The 20,325-nt window shown below is 39.9% G+C and overlaps 1 protein-coding gene across 1 annotated transcript; it reads right to left on the reverse strand.

Moving 5' to 3' along the window:
• Nucleotides 1-21: 21 nt before the first annotated feature.
• Nucleotides 22-18,518, reverse strand: LOC102204524 (zona pellucida-like domain-containing protein 1). Its single transcript, XM_013912465.1, has 14 exons — nt 18,413-18,518; nt 17,562-17,782; nt 17,270-17,451; nt 16,819-16,891; nt 16,145-16,242; nt 15,767-15,847; nt 15,410-15,581; nt 15,224-15,326; nt 14,998-15,027; nt 14,659-14,808; nt 9,066-9,099; nt 288-456; nt 128-198; nt 22-73 (listed from the first exon to the last, which is right to left on the reverse strand). Exons 1-14 carry the CDS (start codon nt 18,516-18,518, stop codon nt 22-24), a joined length of 1,542 nt encoding a protein of 513 aa, XP_013767919.1.
• Nucleotides 18,519-20,325: the final 1,807 nt, after the last annotated feature.

Genomic DNA, 20,325 nt, shown 5'->3' on the forward strand with positions numbered 1-20,325 from the left:
GCTCTACCACCCGAATGTTATTCATGTCTCTGTGGCGTATTTGAGGATCGCTTTTAGATGCACCGTCTGAAATCTGCAGAAAAAGAAAGACAAACATACGGTTCTTATAGCCACTGTGAGCACAGACAGCTCGGCGATGCCCTCCTGGACCACTGTGCTCCCTGTGCTCCTCATGCTCCGCCTCTTCCTCTGGCATTGCTGTGGATCAGGCCATATGTGGAGATATGAGCTGGGGATCTGGCCTGAATTGGAGATTTCTGCTTGAAATTCATACGCTACCCTCCCACCTTGAAGGTGCTGCAGGAAGTGCACTCGCAGAGTCGGGTGATGCAGTGCAGATAGCAGGTGGAGATGGTCTCATTCTGTTGCTCAATGAAGTGGAACACTGGGAAGCAGAAGCGAGCCTTCTGGCTATCTTCATTCTCCAGCGTGGTAGTCAGCTCATCAATGGAGCACCTTTCAATAAAAGGTGAAGCTTGCAAGTGTCCCAATTACACCTAACACAGGTAGCTACAGGCACTGTATTAATGAATGGGAGGGAGATAAAATTAAGACTACAGCTCCCTTAGGATTTAGGTAGCTGTGCTTTGCTTATTACACAGAAGGAAGAAAAAACCTGAAGGCATGTGTAAATTTTTAAGTAGCTGCTGGACTCAGAAACACAGCTCATTATCAAATCTTAGAGGAATGAAAGAAATTCAAGTTACGAAAAGGGAGCCAGTTCCACAGGATGGAGATGGAGGCGTTGTACCAAACAAGAAGAAAAAGATACCTGTAGAGAAAGAATTGGGTCAGAGATTCCAGGTTACAGGTGAGATCCTCAGACAGTCTAATGATTGGAGACTCTTTTCTTTTTCAGACAACCTATTCACCTTCTTCAGAATGCATTGCCAACATCCACAGATTGCATTAAAAATGTAAATGTATATTCTGAGTCTAACAAGTGAGGCCAATAAATCTGCTAACCAGCAGGGGGAGACTCCTCTGGATGCAAAAATAAGGCGACTGTGTAGAAAAACACTCACTTCAAGACTCATAAAGACTCCGCTAAAGAGTTCACGGTCTCAATCTGTAGTTTCAGGCCTTATTCTATAAAATAAATAAATTATAGTTAGTGTTAGAGGCAACAGAAGGAATGAAGACCCCTTGTAGGCTAAGCCATAACCCTTTGTAGCCCATGATGGTACGGTGGCCCTGAGAGGTCAAATGCACCAGCACCAAGAAAACACCAGCAAAGAGGAAAATGCTACAAAAACACAAAAAACACAACAAAACAAAAACACGCAAAGGACTGACACACCTTTAAGAAGCAGATTGCTATTAGCCATTAACTGTTATCTTGCCACCTCTGCAGCTTTTCTCTCTTCATTTGTGTTTTGTGAGTCGTTTTATGAGTTTTTCTGGTGTTTGTTTGTGCATTTTTGTATTTGCTGGTGTTGAAGTGCGTTTAACCTTTCAGGGCCACCATATAATGGTCGTGGACAGCCAGCAAGTTTCTTCTATAGTGTGGCTAAAAGTTTTGGGAATGGCACCACGGCTGAAACAAAGTTTGTTTGTTTTTTAAATTTGCCAATAAAAGAGGTCAAAACCTATGAAACCCTCATGATTATTATTCACCGCGTCGTAAAAATGTGCAAAAACAACAAATAAAAACTGAAGAATCAAAAGTGCATGTAAAACAAACTTTATGCCACTGCCAAAACTGACTGTAAAGTATACATTATTTTTACTCATTATATGTTAAAGTGTCTGAATAATGTCAACACTTGAAAAAAACTCAAACACTTCACAGTTATCTGTAGTAGGCTGTTAGCTCACTGCTTCCCTGAGCAGAGTAAATTTACTATTGGGAAAGCTGCAAAACTTTGTCAAAGGAGTCCAGTGTGAGGTTGATGAGTCGACAAAGCTCATTTCTGTCTAGTGACAGTGATACTGAGGTGATATACTGAGCTTTTGATTCCTGAGCGGCTGGTTAGCGATGCTGTTTTTGTTGCTGTTAGCGGCTGTTACTGAAACAGAAGCTGTTACTCTCATGTCTGATCTTGCTGACAATTACTAACCATGATAGTATGGGGAATAAAAAAGCATTTTTATGCATATTTTCTTATGTTAGAGCCATGACTGAATTCCAGGAAAGTCTCTCGTGTCTCCATGTCTTTTTATCCCCAGTCCCAGTGTCAGGTTCACATGTATGAGTCTCAGTGTGTGTGTGTGTGTGTGTTATTTCCTGTTTTATTTTTGCTTCCCCTGTCTCGTTAGTTATGATTCAGTTCAGCTGTGTTCCCATGTGTCTCCTCTTCCCTTAATCGCCCCCCTGTGTAAATATTGTCTGCGTCCCCCTCTGTTCTCTCTCATGGTGCAGTCTGTCTGTCCGTTCCTGTCCCGCTTAGGTTTTATATTTTGCCTTTTGTTGTATTTTTTTTAAAGCCGGTTTTTAGTTTTACATTCTGTCCACTCTCTGCCTGCCTCACGCTGGTTACATGACAGATTGACAAGTCCATACCAAACAATGATTTCTTGTCCACTATCAAAACACCAAGATGGCAAAAAATTATCCACTCAGTTTCACACACCAATGAGTTCCACAGTGGCTACGTCCCTGTTTTATATACAGGCTATACTAAAACTGAAATTGAACGCTTACTGTAAATGAAAGATATAAATAATCCTTCAGTCTTGCCTTTTGCTTCTGCTTGAAAAAAAAACAGCTAAATAAGGCTTAAAGATAACTGCACAATTAAAAGAGATTAAGTTAAAGTCTTAGTAAATCCTGAATGGCTGCAGGATAGAAGCAGAGGTTCCTGCTGAGGTATGTTTTGAGTGAATTAACATACATTAAAATGAAAACTGAAAAAATGATTGGCTAACTTGCATTGGGCAATCCTAGCACGTAACTGGATTTGAACCACTCAGAATAATGATGTTTTGCAGTTGTATTCAAATTACTGCTGTATTTTGCCCTGTTGCCATTATAGCTAATATATTTTTCTGCATGTTTATTGTCAAAGACATATTTATAATCAGGTCTCTTGATGTGTTTGCTTGAAGAGAATAATAAGTAGAGTACGTTTTGAGTGTAGTGAGCAACACAACACAACCACAGCAGGGCGATCGTGGCTCAAAGAGTTGGCAGTTCGGCTTGTAACCGGAAGGTTGCCGGTTCGAGCCCCGGCTCGGACAGTCTTGGTCGTTACTTGTGTCCATGGGCAAGCCACTTCACCTGCCGCCTACTGGTGATGGCCAGCGGGGCCGATGGTGCGATATGGCAGCCTTGCTTCTGTCAGTCTATCCCAGGGCAGCTGTGGCTACAACTGTAGCTTCACCAGTGTGTGAATGTGAGAGTGAATGAATAGTGGAACTCTAAAGCACTTTGAGGGCCCCGAAAAACGAAATATAAATGCAATCCATTATTATTATTATTATACATGAAGGATCCCCAGTTTAAGACTGGAAGGAAACACAAGCCTTCTATCCTTAGAAGATAGTGTACTCCCAGTGCTTGTTCCCAGCCCAGATAAATGGGATGCTTGTATCGGGAAGGGCATCCGGTATAAAATGTGTGCCAAGTCAAATATGTGGATCCATCTGCAGTAGTGAACCTCTGGGAAATAAGGGAGCAGCTGAAAGTACCTCTCAAGTCATGTAAACTTAGTCTTTTTTTTTTCATTTAAGGCATGAATCATTTCCGCTAATTGTAATTTTGCGATCCCTTGTGAGCTGTTGTTCATTATTAGTTATTATTAGTTTACTTTAGTTATGAAATCTTGGCAGCAACATTTTAACTCCGGAGCTGAATAAAGTATTAAGACGCATAAAATGCAAAAAATGTAAAAACACTCTATTACCGACAAAGTAACAAAAATGTTGGCATTCCAAATCCCACTAAAGGTGCAGAGAAAACAGAAAGAGAAAAAATCAAACAAATATATTTCCTTTCTCTGTGCTTCTGCCACAATCAACTGATTTCACTTTGTTTCGTTAATGGAGGAAAATGTTGAGTGATCTCCAGCTTTTGAGGAGTGGAGATGTGGATATTAGTTTTATTTTTACTGCACGAAAGGATAAAAGTGCAATGGCAACACACAGACGCAACTGCATAACATGGCTAACACACCTTCAGCTCTCACTGAGCATCTCCACAGACAGCATGCTAACAAAAAGCTAGCCAAGAACCCTGAATGATGTTCAAGCTGAGTGAATGGTGACCCCAACACAGTACTGTAAGAGTAATGTAACAGTTAGAGTAATAATTTACTTTCTAAGGTATGTAATTAATGTACAGCATAAACTTTGAAAAAAGTAACGAGTAATATAAAATGCTTTTTTTTTCTTCCTTTTTTTGAGTGGCAACCCCAGCACTGACAATTTCAGTACATTTATTGATCTATCAAAATGAAATTTGCACAATTTAGTAGTTTTGACTATTTGCTACCATCATGAGGGGTACTCTCCCGCCAACGGGTCACTGCATATATTTGTTTTACCTCTTATTCTTCTTATTTTACCTCTAAAATATGTCTGGCCCTCAAACGGTTACTTAAATGAATCCAAGTGAAGCAGCTTAGAGAGAAAACGTTTCACTTATAATGGGCTCCTACAGCCACACAATGGCTTTTATAAGGAATCGCACCATCCACTTCAGTCTAACATAATAATAGTGTAATAATAATGTTATGCTTTTATGGTCTTATTACCACTCAAAGCTTTTCTTCGCTCACAAGCCATATTCATGCACACATTCATACTGGGCTTTATTCTATGCACTTTATATTGAATTACAGCTGCCCTAGTAGTAAAATATTACTCTGAAAATACAAAAGTTAGCTAAGTGCAATGGCGAGAGTAAACAATGCAGTGTTCCCCTGTGAAATGTAGAAGTTGTATAAAGTAGAATAAAACTGAATAACTTAAGTAAAGCATTTCACAGCTGTGCTGAAGTGCAGTACTTCAGTAAATTAACTTCTAGGTTTTATAAACACAGGTCTAAATCAGACAAAGAGAGGCTGCAGAGTTGCTCTAAGGTTCTTACAGCAATGTCATGGTGGATGCAGCCACCTGCACGTGCACAATTGTTTTTAGTTCCATGCCCAGAGGTGGTATGACAAGTGGCGTGGTGTAATTTATACCCTCGAAAAGGAAGAGAAGATTAAAAGAACTGCTGCAAGCCATTAATCTCCCAAAGTTACAGTTTATCTCAGGTAGAACAGTATAGTGTGTGAGAGGTGTAGGTTGGCACCCGGCACAAGGACATGCTGCGGCTGCCGATGAAGCTCCCATTGTCGTCTTTCACAGAAACAGAGGACCTACAAGGAAGGAAGACCATTTTTTTAGCCCAGTTCTTATAACTGTACACTTACACATCTACCTGGTTGTTATTGATTATATATTCCAGCAGGTAAGCAGAGGAGTAGTAATACTTGCGGTCTTCAGTGTAAAGGTGGTCTGATGCTTGGGTTGAGGGATCCACCCCCGTTATATTATTTAATAGAAACATGATTTTTTCAAAAAATGGTTAAAAAATAAATGTTAGCCAACATCTCTCACACAGCAAGCTGCAGTGATGAAATCACATCAAGGAAGTAGAACAGCTCTCTTAACTTTCTCATTTTCATCAGAGAGGAGGGTGACTGGCTGGGAGGGTGCATGCATCTGTTATATTAAGTCAGGACTTGAGTTGCGTGTGTGTGTGTGTGTGTGTGTGTGTGTGTGTGTGTGTGTGTGTGTGTGTGTGTGTGTGTGTGTCAGGTTGAATTTTTCTTCCTGGAGTGCTCTTGCACAGTCCAAAACACTCACATACCCTTTTAGATCCTTAAATCTGCTCCGACTCTCCTCTGTTCAGGTTTGAAAGCTCCATGATCACCATCCCTTAAGACTTGAATCTAGGACACATCATTGATGCAATACTCACCAAGAAGTTACTTCCAAATGCATTTCCTTCTGTGATGGGCAAGCCGAGGCAGCAGGTTGAGGGTTGCTGATGCTAACAGACTCAATGAACTGATCCACAAGGCCAGCAATGTTGTGGGGATAGAGCTGGCTTCTCTTAGGGTGGTGATGGAGAGGCAAATGTTGTCCAAGATGAAGACGATGTTGGATAATTCCTCCCACCCACTCCGTGACGTGCTGGCTGGCCACAGGAGCACGTTCAGTGAGAGACTGAGATTACCAAAAAGCACCACTGAACGACACAGGAAATCATTCTTGCCTGTGGCCATCTCCCTGTACAACTCATCCACCTAACACACTGTATACTGCAATAGCTACACCCTTTTTGCACACGCTCTTCTTTCTTATTCAGATATTTATTAGTAAGTGATATGTATGTATTGTATATATTGTGCTATTTCTTACTCCTTGTATTGTCTGTTTTTGTTACTGTTTGTACTGGAGCACTGTAACCAACATAATTTCCTCTAGGGATCAATAAAGTATTCTGATTCTGAATGTTAGAACAGGAGGTGTCACCGAGGTGTCCAGCATATGGTCCTGGATGTGGTTCACGATTAGTAAAATTTCACTGTGGTGTAAATACAGTTGTGGTCAGAGGTTTACATCCACTCGCAGGCATGAATATCAAAGTAATTCCAGGCTTTTGATAATTTCTTTTAACTGTTTATTGTACATTGAGTGAATTAACTTGGTGAACCAGTGGGCAGCATGAAGCCTGTATCTGTGAGAGAGGAGGAGCAAGGTTATTTCAGGCCCAGGTCAAAATGCGAACATTGTCAGAGAATGAAAGAAAGAAGATGCCTTATTTAGAGAGGTCCGGGCTCGAGCCGAGCTGAGTCTCTGGTCTGTGGGTGGAAGTCCTGTAAAACAACATGGTGGCAGAGAGTGGGCAGGCAGGTGATGAAGGCTGGTGATGGCATCAAGCTCCTTGGTGAAATAGGTAAATCAGTGGAGGAGGTGAGCCTGTTTTAAGGAATGTTGGGAACTTGTAACATGGGTTTTCATGAGAAGCCGTATTCACTTCAGGAGGCAAAACAACCAGGTGAAGTTCAGCAGCCTCTGCAAGCACTAAAAATAGCTCCAAAATAGATACTACTGAAATTTGCAACTGCCAACATGGACAAGCCAAATGCCTTCTGGAGAAAGATTTTATGGTCAGATGCAACAAAGGTGGCGCTATTTGATCACAATAACAAGAGGCTTGTTTGAAACACCGCATCAGTTGTTTCAAACATGGTGGTAGCAGCATCATGCTCTGGGACTGTTTGTGGATGGAATATTGAAGAAGGAGAACTACCTCAAAGCTCTTCAACTTCTCCTCAAATTAACAGCTAGATGGTAGAAACTTGGCTGTCCAGCAGGACAATGATCCCAAACACACATCAAAACTGGTTTTGGAATGGCTAAAGCACGCTAACATAAAGCTTCAGGGATGGCCTTCCCAAAGTTACAACCCCAGTCCTATTGAAAAATTGCTATTTAAATGAACTCTACCAATTGTGACAAGAAGAGTGGTGAAATATTGAGCCAGAAGCTTGTTGATGGTTACCAAAACCATCTAATTGAGGTGCAACATTACTGGAGGTATATGTATATTTTATCTACTATTTATCTACTACTATATTTTATCTACTTGCAGATTGGCTAAGGCCACCTTTGCCACAAGTGCACGGGGATATCGGGACGAGGGGGATTAATAAAGCCATCTCACCACTCTGCCTTCTATGAAGTTTTGTGAAAAAGCTTCAGCAAACAGAGATGATATGAAAAGAGCAAATTCATGCACTGAATATCCAGCACAATCTGGAAAACCTCTGTAAGTGCACAAAGGTGATTCACACTTAAAAATAGATGCTTAATCCACAGCTGTCAATCAAATAGACATCGTTGCCTGGATCTTACACCTGCTATCTCCTTGCTTATTTATGATAACAATGTATAAAGCTGTGTATAACTGGTAGCCGACTGTTTTGTGGTCCCAACACTGCTTCGGGATTCAACGGAAATGAGGTCAAAGCCAGGGATTGCATTAGTTTGTGCAAGCAGTTCACTTTCTCCGGTCCTGTGGTCGTTTCCTAGAGGCTAATGATGAAACCCAGCACACTGGCCTTTAAAGTTACATGTTTAAATAATGTCCATAAGGCTGTATTCCTTTGCACAGGCCCTGTGCTCCCTCGTATGGAACTAAAATAAAGATGTTTGGTTTCTGATCTGCTGGGATCTCAAACACAATAGAAAAAAGAGAACCTGTATTCTTCTGTGTTATCTGAATTAGCTTTAATTAGAGGAGAATGTCACAGAGGATCTTTTGTAGTCGCTTTAAATTCTCGTGAGTTGTCATTATTAGCACCCACATCAGTTAGGTTGACAGTCATAAGACAGAAGTAAGAGACATTTATCAGCTTTGTGGGTGTTTCATCTTTAAAATCATTTTTAAAACTTAAATTGAAAATATAAATAATAAATAAATAAAGGACATTTAGAAATCAGATCTTGTAAGGCGAGCCACCTGGGAAGAGAACCCTGTGATCATAGTCGAGATGATCGATGGGTGTCTTTTGTCAGTCTCTGGTTCAATGCTGTATATTTAGTGTGGAAACCACGTTGCACAGACAGGAAGGACATATTATTGCTTAAACATGCAAAAAGAGTCTTTCTTTGCTTTCTTCGCCGTCCTCTCGCCAGTGCACTCCCTTATTTATATTCCCCAGATCTTTTCTAAATACATTTTATTCGCTCATGACTCACCTGAACTTGGCTTCAAAATTCAAAGCCGTATCTCAGCCTCATTTCCATTTTAGGAGGTGGGCTTAATCAATTATCACTGATGGTAAACTGAGAGGGGGATGATAGCATTTACTCATCTCATACAGTTATCTGCAGACATTGTAGTTGCTGAATACATCACAAAATGGCTGTTGAAATGAGGGATTAGGGTGATAAAGAGCGGTGAATGCAGCTGAGCCGTGCAGATCACAAACACAGCCTCAGAGCGCGACACGTGAGATTCCGCTGCTGCCAGCAGACATTCACGTAGGTCACCGAAAAGGAAAATCAATACTGCAAAAAATCTGAGAGATTAATTCTGGCGGTCGTCAAATGAGCCCTGGCAGTACCTTGTATTTTGCTCATTTCCATGAGACTGGAAACCTGCAAGGTCACAACATGAGGAAAATTCCCAGATAGATGCTAATAGCGAAGAAGACAATAAGAACATTCCTGTTTTTAGTCATGAAGTCATGAAGGGTAGGACAGATGGAACAACTGCCGGAAAAAGTGTGGACTTTATACTAGTTTTTAAATTGTGTTGATAGGCCACGTAAAACCAGAGTTATGATAAAATTATATGCAATGTTTGGATTTCTTCCTGAATATTATCATTGTTTATATTTACTGCGGGAAGAAACGGTAAAAACTGCGTTTTATGAGGAAAACGCTCAAAAGCACTCAACGCCTGTGAACAAAAACAACACCAAAAATGAATGTTACAGGTGTTACAGGAGTGATACATCTCCTGTTGTCAGGCCTGCAGGTATCAGGCTGTTGTTCTCCTTTATCTCATAGTGGACAGACATTATTTTGTGGAGTGGCAGAATTAATTTGTGTGGCATCAAATTTGATGCAGAACAGCTGATTGTTCTGTAAATAGTTTAAAATGTTTATTTAAAAAAACCCTTGGCTGCATTTTTAGGTCAACAGCTGCAAAAAAACTTGTTTGCAAAACTCTGTTACTTTTTTGAAGAAGTAACTATATAATTAATGGCCCAACATTGGTCATTATATGCTGTATTTTGCAGACAGAGAGTTACAGGACTCTCTCCCAGACCACAGACTCATAATACAAGTCAGAGCTTTATAAAATAAAAAAAAGAAAAGAAAAAGAAAAAGAAAGCTTTGTTTTCAAAATTGGAGTTCAAGTTATTTTTACTTCCAGTGTTAACATACTACATAAGTCATGAACAAGAATTTTTTTAAATTTCATTATAAGTGGGATAAAGCAGTTAATTAAAAGTAGTCTAACATAAATGCTGTAATTTGATTATTTTAATAAACCATGTAACTTGGATGGATTCGATGCTGGCGTGACCACAGTGCTCACGTGGTCCAAGGGATCGCTCAGGGAGTTTGTGTGTTCACTCAGACACATGAAAAATTAGAGGGAACATTGCCAGTAACTTCACACGCTTGTTTAAATTCCCCACAGATTTATTTTATTTTGCTAGTTTCATAGGAACATGGCACCACGTATACTGTGCAAAGATACTGAGCCGCCCCTCATTTCTTAGTATTTTGTTCGAAGGAGCCAGACTAGTTTTTTAAAGTGTTCTTGAACAATAGTTTTCCAGGCTTTCTGAAGGTCCTTCAAGGTTTTTCTCTGGATCTTTGCTTCTTTTTCACTCATTTTAAATTCAGTCCCTGTACCTGATTATTTTCATGTGGTTGTTAAGCCATTTAAAACTAACCTGCTGAGTATTAATTGCTGTGGAATTATTTTAACTACATGTTAAAATAATACAAGAACAAGAAAAAATTAAACAAAAGATACAAAAAATGTTATCATAATAATCTTAATAAACAACCTGTGCAAAAAGGAGAGAAAGTGGATGATTGGTTAAACCCACTATTAATATATAATCCTGTTCTTCCTGTTTGTGCTGTATGCTTTATTAAATCATACCTTAAAATTTGTTACATGTATTTGGTTTTATACCCTCAGTACACATCAAGAGATGCACATATTTACAGATATACACACACATACACTGAAAGCCCTGCTTCCTCCTGCAAAAACTTTGCACTGCATTTTAAACGGAGTCATGCTGGGACATGTTCTGTGCTCATTCTGTTCCACTACTTCACTCCACATACACACATGCAACATCTTTTGAGTTTTGCACAGATACAGGGATGTTTTAGATGTAACTTTGAGCAAAAATGTGAAGGAAAAAAAAACAATATTTTCAGGAAGTAGGTTGAACTAATTATGTATAAATCAATAAACGTCAAAATTCACTAGATTAGCGAATTTTAATAATTGTTGTTCTCTTCATCCAGTATTATGGAATATCCTCACGAACCTATTATTAATTCAAGTATAAAAAAGGCACCAAACTAAGGGATGAACCTGTTGTGTCTACACATAACAGACAACTTAGTAAACAACTCATTTTAAACTGTGTCTTAAGGCACTTTGTTACTAGCAGGTGGTTACAAAAACACATCATTTGTTCCCATTCCTTTAGCCGAAACTCCAAAAAATACCAAAGATAACACAGTTTGACAGACATAAAATAGTGTTTTTGCTCTAACAACTTGATTCCCAAAAACCCGTTGGCACATCTCTGCATGGTGTGCAGTGTATCTTTAAAAAACTGAGAAAACTGGAGGACAAAATAAGAAGTGGCAGGCCTGACAAACTAACTACAGCAGATGAGCAACATCTGACAGTCATGTTCTTAAAAAATAGGAAAAAATCCAGCAAATACCTGACACAGGACCTGAAAGATGCATCTGGCTTCTAAATTGATCCATCTACTGTTTGTTGAAGAAATGGTCTCAGTGTGAAGAGTGGCTGGCAAGAAGGGAGAAAAGTACAGAAAATTACAGAAGAACTGGACTGAAAATCAGTGACAGCAGGTCTTATGGAGTGATGAGTGCAATTTAGAAAATTTTAGTTCAAATCATCATCAATATGTACAGACGAGCTCAGGAGAGAGGATCAACAGTGAGTTCAAAGAAGACCTCAGGATGTCCTTAGAGAAGCCTGGAGAACTGAGATTATCTGTTTTTTAAAAGTTTTTAAAATGTACTTCAGGTAATTAAAATATGTCAACCCCTGGTTTTAGTTTTTACACAAGTTTAGATCTATCAGAGAACTGGAAGTGCTGGTGGATGAACAGCTGAACGAAAGCACATTCTGTAGCTTCAGTTAAATGGCTACTGACTGTAGCTTTATATTTCTATTGGACAAGCACTTGTGTCCACAGTGATGATTACTACTACTACAACACACAAATCTGACCCTCTCATTACAACACTATGCTCTGAAACATTAATATTACTTTGCCATGTACTACCCACCAAAACACTCACTTATGAGTGAGGCAATGATACCACTCCAGAGCAGCAGCCTACCTTATCAGGATGCTATACCATAAAAACAGGAACTCAGAGCACCAGCCTAGTCTTCAAACTCCCCAGACCTAATCCATAGAGACTTGTATCCCGGAGGACCCAAGTTCCATGACCACAGGACACCCCCAACAGTCCTGTGTCCATACCCTGATGGATCACAGCTGTTCTGGAGGCGCGAGGTGGACCCACACAATATTAGGCAGGTGGTCGCAAAGAAGCTGATGGGTTTATGCCTTATGAAGAAGAAAGAAGAAGCATTCATGAGGGTAAGCCATGTGGAGAAGTTGAATAGATAATGACTCCCTTTTGTGGTTTATCGAGTCATTATCTTGAAGGGGGGAAAAAGGCAGGATTTATCCAAAGAAAAGGTCATAACGGAGTTCATCATTAGGATTCCCTGAGGGGTCTGTGTAACAGTAATCCATCAAGATGCTGCACCTGCAAAGAGACAAAACTGTGAGATGGGATGAAGGATAGAGATCCAACTGCACATGAGAACGCTGCAGACTGGCGCCTTCATGTAGAATAATAACATAATGGCATAATGAATGTAGGCAAAACAAAGAAAAAAGAAGTAAATATGTAAAAGTGATAGTAGAAAAGATTCTGTTGAGACCTGCAGTATATCAAAAACATTATCTTTACTTCACACATATAAGCAACATTTATAAAAACATAAGATATTAAGGAGGAAACAGTGAACTAGAGATCATTGTGTGATTGGATTACACCAGTTTTAGCTCATTTATTGGGAAGTACTCAAGGGTAGGACCACACCCATTTATGAGCTTGACCTTGATCGCTGTATCTGACACGTTTGTGATGGACAAATAAGGTAGACCCTGATTATTCTGTTTTTTGGGGGGGCCAATTCAAAGAAATCTAATATAAATAGATCAGCTATATTCTGTCTTAAATTCATATCATTTTACTTTCTCTGAAATACCCATAGTGCATTTTCCTGCGTTATTTAAAAATAATACAATGTCTGCACACTGGTGCTGATAAATCAGTGATAGACCATAATAAGCCCATCAGTATGTCCACTGAATTCTATTATAAACACAGGTGAATACTCATTACCACATTTGTGGCTGTTCTGACTGTATCCAAGGCCACATTTTTTGCCACACACACACACATTTTTTATACTTTTTTTTTCTATGTTTGTATTGTTCAAACCCATGGATACACAGATGTTCAGACCAAGGTCAGCATTGGCTATAGTCAACTAGTTATCTAATTAGTAATAAATTTACTGCTCATGAAAAGTGTCAGAATGTCCATATACACAGACGTACATGCTTAATCCCTCAGATGTAATAGGTTGTTTCATTTTCACGGACTTCATCAATGTTTTAGGAAATGTTTTAAACTAAAATAAATTTAAATCCTCAGAGCTTTGAGAGAGGTGAGTGAGTGAACCTGCATTATTATCAGCTGATCATAGATCATAGTTGCTTATCACAGAAGTAGTTCAACAGAAGTAGAGAGATGAGGAGGTAAATACCACTTTTGTATATCTTTGGTGACAATTTTGTGACATGACAGTCAAGAAGAGCTAAGACTGAAAAAAGACTGCAGCTAGCCTGTCGAAAGGTAATCTGTATCTATCTGGTTGTGGTTTAAAATTTCTGTTAGTGTGCGTTTGAAAAAACAAGTCTCTTAAACTTCAGAGTGAATTCTTAGCTTCAGAAGTGCTCTTTAAGTGATCTATTTACTTTCAAACAAAGCAAAGCTACATATATTCAGTTTCAGGCAACATCAGACATCAACAGCTAATCATTGGAGATGCATAACACAGACACAAATGCACACAGAACACACACACATGCATACACATATATAAACCACAGTTTTGATACATGTGGAATTTCCAGCAGATAGCAACAGCAGTTAGAGGGAGCATGAGAAAATAAAGAAGTGTCAGGGACTGAGTGGTCCCAGTAGGAGCATTAGGAGCTGTAACCCAGAAACTTGAACAGTGTCTCCAGCAGATCCTAGGGGCAACATCATCGGTCTCTGTCCAGAAGAGCATAATCCTAGGAACAGGTTAGAGCGCACCGAAACCTCAAACACCAAATAAAGTAGACACTTTTTTTTTTATCTTAAAATGATTATTTTACTTGTCTTTTTTTTTTTTAGTTTTACTGTTTTTATTTTAAAATCAGAATTTATATCCACCACAAACGTATATTTAAAACTTGAATGCAAACAGAAACTGGAAGCTGAATTCAAAAACAGATCAAGAAATCCACCTGCTTGAATTCACTCACTATTTCCTTTTGATATTGTACAGGGTTTGAATACTATAACATTTCACAGGAAAACAAAGACCAAAAAAACAATGGCGTCTCTAATCTGTGATTTGATACATATACTGGTTACAAAAATGGAAAGAAAGAGAAAAAATATGGAGTCATTAAATGCAACATTTTCTAAACACGATTATTATGCAAACCCACAAAAGATGAAACATTCTGAGGTATTGAACGCAATAAATATACAACACCTTAAATGATACACATGTTGCACAACATGCAGATGTTTATTTAAAGCTTGGATTCCAAACACCTGAGGCTGCTGTTGTCGCGGGGGGGCGAGGCTTCAGCAGGAAGCGGAGCAACAGCAGGAAGAAGCACACACTGACTACACTCAGGATGACCACACCTGAGATCAGAGCACTGGTCACTGGGTTCATTGAATGGGAGAGATCTCCAGAGGCTGGAAGATGGAAAGGGAAAGAAACTGAAAACAAGCTCTCGGATGAGGTTTTTACCACGAGCTGAGCCCGAGTCTTTCCCTTGCAGGAACAGAAGAGGGTTTGATGTAAACAGTCATTTCAAAGGGAATCTGCTGTCATGATAGTTTACAACACTTTTATGTTTCACAACATTGCGTAATGGCACTTACCGAGCTGGGAGTTGTTGACGGGAGTTTCATCTGTAAAGCAATTTTTAAAGCGCTTATTGGATTCATTTTTACTTCAGCAGTCCTAATTGAAATCAGCTTTAAATTAGCAGTTTGACATTTCAGGCTGTTGCTTCTTATTTTGACTGGATTGCTGCACTCTCAGCATGAAAGCAAAGCAGCATGTCTCTCAAAACTATTCCAGTAAAAGTGGGTTTATAGTTCATACCACTCCTGGTGATGATTGGACCGGCAGAGAGGATGGCGTTCCCTGATGCTGCTGCCATGGAATCAGGGGTCTCCTCTTCCCTTTTGCGCCGCCGCCCACAGATCTGCCAATCACATCGTCAGATTTCAGTCCTCAGTGAGGTGAGGAAACAGGTGGTGAGTCACAAACGGAGATTTTCACTCTTACAGGCATTAACATGATGCAGTCATCGGCCCGGCAAAGCTTGGTGACGCAGTGCAAAAACACAGTCGACATCTTCTGGTGCCTGTGTTTAACAAAACGGAAAACCTCAAAGGAAAAACGGCCCATCTGGCTCTTCCCGTTCTCCAAGACTGTCGTCTGGGGATCTTTATAGCAACTGTATGGAAGCAGACCCAGCAGAAATGCTAGATTTAATGTCTATGAGTACCCTTAAGAACTCTTTAGGAAGAGAAAACGTGGCATTCAATGAGGATAAGCCATGTGGAGAACCTGAATAGGTAATGACTCCCTTTTGTGGTATCGAGTCATTATCTTGAAGCAGAAAAAAAACGCGAGATTTACCCAAAGAAAAGGTCATAGCGGAGTTCATCATTAGGATTCCCTGAGGGGGTTGTGTAACAGTAGTCCATCAAAATGTTCCACCTGCAAAGAGACAAAACTGTGAGATGGGATGGAGGATAGAGATCCAACTGCACATGAGAAAACTGCAGCCTGGCGCCTTCATGAAGAATAATAACATAATAGCATAATGAATGTAGGCAAAGCAAAGAAAAGAGGAGTAAATCTGTAAAAATGATAGTGGGAAAGATGCTGTGGAGAACTATATTTAAAATATCCTTTCTGCTGCAGTAATAGGTTTGTTATGGTAAAGAGTCTTGCACATCTATGACGTGAAAATTATGGAAATTCAATAGTGAATAGCTGGGTTTTGTGCGGTACCGTTTGTCTAAGTTTGTGGCTTTCACAGCAGCAAATACTCTGGTTTTCAGAGCCAGTCCAGCCATGGGGATAGAGAGAGGCTGATTGTATGCTGAATCCTGGAGAAAAAAGAAAAAGAAAAAGAAAAGTTGATTATTCACTCAAAACGTGGCATAAAGCAAATGAAGACACTGAATCAGTCTTTACATAGCTGGTGTTATTCTATAGTTTTGCTATTTTTCTGCTGTCCAGAGCAATTTTTGCACAGGTCTGTAGCCAAACAAGCATATGTGACATTAATTGTTAAAGAAGGAGCACAATTATATGCAACACGGTGATTATGTTGTTTAAAGTAAGTACAGAGTATTCTAAGCAGTGTGATTTTAAACAGGATTACATCGCAAACCTTTTGTGGAATATTGTTGTTGGTGGAAAAATACATGGGCTATTACAGAAAACCAACTTTTGTTGTTTTCATGGAGTTAGTTGGAAACAGTGAAAATACTCAGCACTGATAATTAAAAGACATTAAAAGATGTTATATGAACATCGAACTGAGGCTCTAAAAACAAACCAAACATGCTCATCCAGTCATGTGCCAGTTCTAATGTCTATTTTGTTTCATATGAATTCCTCTGCACCTCTTAAGCTAGAAATGGAAATATATTTTTATTCCAGCGCTGCTTTGTACTCACGTTGTACAGGATCATACTGAGCGTGCTCACAAAAGTACCGTTGCTGTCTTTGACAGACACAGCTGCAGAGGATCTGTGGAGAGACGGAGCCTTTGTGAGCCTTGGCTTAATAAATAACATTTCGGGAGCAGAGGTTTCGATTTAGTACAGTTATAAATCAGCTGCGCTTTTATTTATATACTTGTCTGATTTACGAAGTTCAGAGAATAATATATGTGAATAATAGATGTGAATAATAAAATTAATGGTTTGAAAAAATACTGTGAGGCACAAAGTCACTGAAGCTTTTAAACTGGGAATTTAATTGTTAGCACCGTTTTTGAAAGCTATAAGTGAATCTAATTAAATGAATATATCTTAAAGCCAGCCTTTCAGGATTAACTTTGCAAAGCAACTCCTGCAAGGTGCAGCTCTCTTTTGGACACTGATGGATGCTTTGGCAGAAACTCACGATGCCAGCTGTGAGTTATTGACCAGGTACTCCAGCGGGTAGCTGCAACTGAATTTATACAACAAACCAGGCAGATAGCTGATTATAGTTGGTGGGTCAGGGGTGTCGATGTAGCCTGATATATTCCCAATTTGTACAAGAGACATGTTCCCATAGGCAGTGGGCCCGTAGGCTGTGCTGACCTGCAGAGAGAAACATCAGCCAGTCACTTTGCTCCAACGTCAATACACAACATGATGAAGCTGATTATTGATTAGAATAAAGCCATGCGCAGTGCTCGAGTATTCTTTACCACCAGACTGTTGCCGCAGGCCTCCAAAGTGCTGAGGCTGATGCTGAACAGAAGTGCTGTGGGGAAAGTGTTGTTGTTGATGAAGCCGCGACACTGGGCTTCGCTGTGATGGCCGTTGAGGGCCAAATCTGCGTCGGTGTAGCCGGAGAAGAGAACAGGACAGAAGTTGATCTTCAAAGTGATGGTCTGAACCCCGCAGTACACGCTGATGTCCCTTTCACCTGGAGGAAGGCGGGAGACGAAGGTTCAGAGAGAAAAGTTGGCAATGTAATATTTGAAATCAAGATAAAAATCAAGACATGCCGGTTCATGCAAGGCAGAAGTTACACATTTTTCTAATTAAGACTTTTATTCACTTTTGTACAGGAATTTTAAAGTATGAAATTACTAACCGAGCTCTGTGGAGGCAAAATCAGTCAGGTAAATCAATCTAGTGTAATTTTGTAGATCATAGCAGGAGATTGCCTCAAAATGTCTGTATCCAGGAAATGTTTGTCATAATAGGGCCATAAACATTGTAATTAAAATATTCGGTGCATTCAATTATTTATGTGGTTCACATGTTTTTTTTAAACTATAAATGAAGCTTCCAGCTTAGATAGGCAGAAAGGTATTTTGATGATCTATCTAAGTATAAAGATATAACTTTATCGTCCTCAATATTAACTCTCAATAAGGAAATAAACGTTATTAGAAACGCCATCAGTAAAAAAAGCTTCACCCTACCAGAACTATTTGTGCTCATTTTAATGTGGCTGCTACTTTTGCTGCTCATAGATCTATCGTGTTCCACACCTGTTGGCAGACGTGTGTGGACGGCAAAGAGAGAACCTGCTGGGGAGGATTCTCACCTGGAAACCTGCTGTGGTAGTTGGCATCGCAGTTGTATCCATTAAACTGTGTGGAGACTGACGCGGCGTTACTCAGGAGCAGGAAGATAAAACCCATTCGTGTCATTTCCGCGCCTAAGAGAGGTTTGTCCGCTGTCATCTTCAGAAGGTCACCACTGCATTAGCCACATTCCTCAGGTACGTGTTAAGAAACAGCACTTATCTCAAAATTAGATGTTCAAAAACAATGCCTGTTGTTTCCTGACTGCTCCACGGTTTGACCTCTATCAAAGTAGTTCAGCCTTCTTTCCCCACGTCCCCTAATCCTTCTTGTTCTGCTCCCCCTGCACCCTTTTACCTCAGTTGCTCATGTTGGCCTAATGCCTCCATTACCCAACCCCTTTTAAACTGAGGTCACCCCTCTTTGCGGCTCATTTCATCCCACCCCCCCAACCCCACAACCCCCCCTCCGTCCACCCCCACATCTATTATTTTTCCACACCTGTTTACCTGTCTCCTGCCTTTTCCAAAGTAATTGGCTGGAACCCCTCTTCACCTGGTTAGCGATGAGAGAAAAGTTCAACTCTGTGGCATGCAGCTCTAGTGGCACAGAGTACCTAAACTAAACACAGCGTCAGCCTCACATGTATCTCTTGTGTGTGCACAGATGACAAAGATACCTCGACAAAAACCAGCTGCGGTGCAGAATATGGGAAACTCCATCAGATCTGAATGGACTGGACAAATCTTTTCACCATGCCAAGAAACCTGAGCGTACTCAGAGGGTTTCCACTCATCTCTCCACAGTCTGATCTCTGTCTGTCAGATCACACAAACGGCGAGCCTCAGCAGGGGGGGCCCAGCTCAGGAATTAAGCTGTCATCGGCTCCTGCTGCGGCCCACATTCACATCAACATAAAAGTCAACTCACGGTCTGATGCAGGGCTGTGTGTGGGTAATTGTGATGCACAAGACATCACTTAGAGTAAAGGCATTCAGTGGTACAGCTACGGCACAGTGCTTTCAGCATTGCAGAAGGAAAAAGTGGACTCTACCATGTGCTTTTATGCCGTGTTTCTCTGCCTCGAGATAACCCGCTCACCTTGGATTTTACTGCAGTCCATCTAACAAAACATTATTATGTCGCACTTGTAGCATAACACAAAAAAAACTTCTTCTGAAGTTCCTTGACCTTTTAAAATGATCTACTCAAATTTAAAGAGGTGTAAGAGAGTGTTGCTTGAGTCTTCTGTGATGCTGCTGAGCTCAGTCCAAGCCTGTGGAAAGCATGAATTTATACAAATGGGTCACAAATATGGAAAAACAACTTAAAATATGTATAATTTTTCATGACAGCTGTAACTACAGCATTTTTTTGGGAAATATTTTGATTATTGTTTAGTGGATATTGGCAGCAGATCTGCCCATTTTCACCGTGATCGAGGAACATTTCACTCTGTGCAAATATGCAGCTCACTTTGTCCTAATGTTTATGTGGATATAAATAAAGGAACTCAATAAGCTTTACAATATGTTTTATTTTTCAGAATGCTCGGTTTTGATGCATTCATGGAATTGGTTAATAGGAAAGTTGGTATATTGGATTATTGGCAGACTGTAAAATACCTGTGAACAAAGCACATTGCTTAAGAAATTGCTTAAAAATTAATCCAATTTGTGACTCATTTGTCAGACAATCAATGTAAGTCTGGTTTGCTGTAGTTTATGAACAAAGTGACAACAATTTTCTATTTTTCATTCTTATTATTTCTTTTCCATCTGTGTCTTTCCTGTAGAGGAAAAAAAGGGCCAAATATCTCAAAGCAAATAGTTTCATTGCTTTTTAGATGAGCAGAAATAAACTTTTCTGTACCCTGCTGTCCTCATTCCTTTCTCTGAGTAATGACAAACAAACAGATGTGGAATTAAAGCAC

Source organism: Pundamilia nyererei, unplaced genomic scaffold, assembly GCF_000239375.1.
Source record: "Pundamilia nyererei isolate P.nyererei 1_Seehausen unplaced genomic scaffold, PunNye1.0 scaffold00091, whole genome shotgun sequence".
Lineage (NCBI taxonomy): Eukaryota > Metazoa > Chordata > Actinopteri > Cichliformes > Cichlidae > Pundamilia > Pundamilia nyererei.

Coding starts and splice junctions, on each gene's coding strand:
- LOC102204524 (XM_013912465.1), bottom strand. CDS start 18,518: ATGACACGAATGGGTTTTATCTTCCTGCTCCTGAGTAACGCCGCGTCA. Junction 17,783..18,412: donor CTACCACAGCAGGTTTCCAG/GTGAGAATCCTC, acceptor GCCTTCCTCCAG/GTGAAAGGGACATCAGCGTG. Junction 16,243..16,818: donor TCAGTATGATCCTGTACAAC/GTGAGTACAAAG, acceptor TTTTTTCTCCAG/GATTCAGCATACAATCAGCC.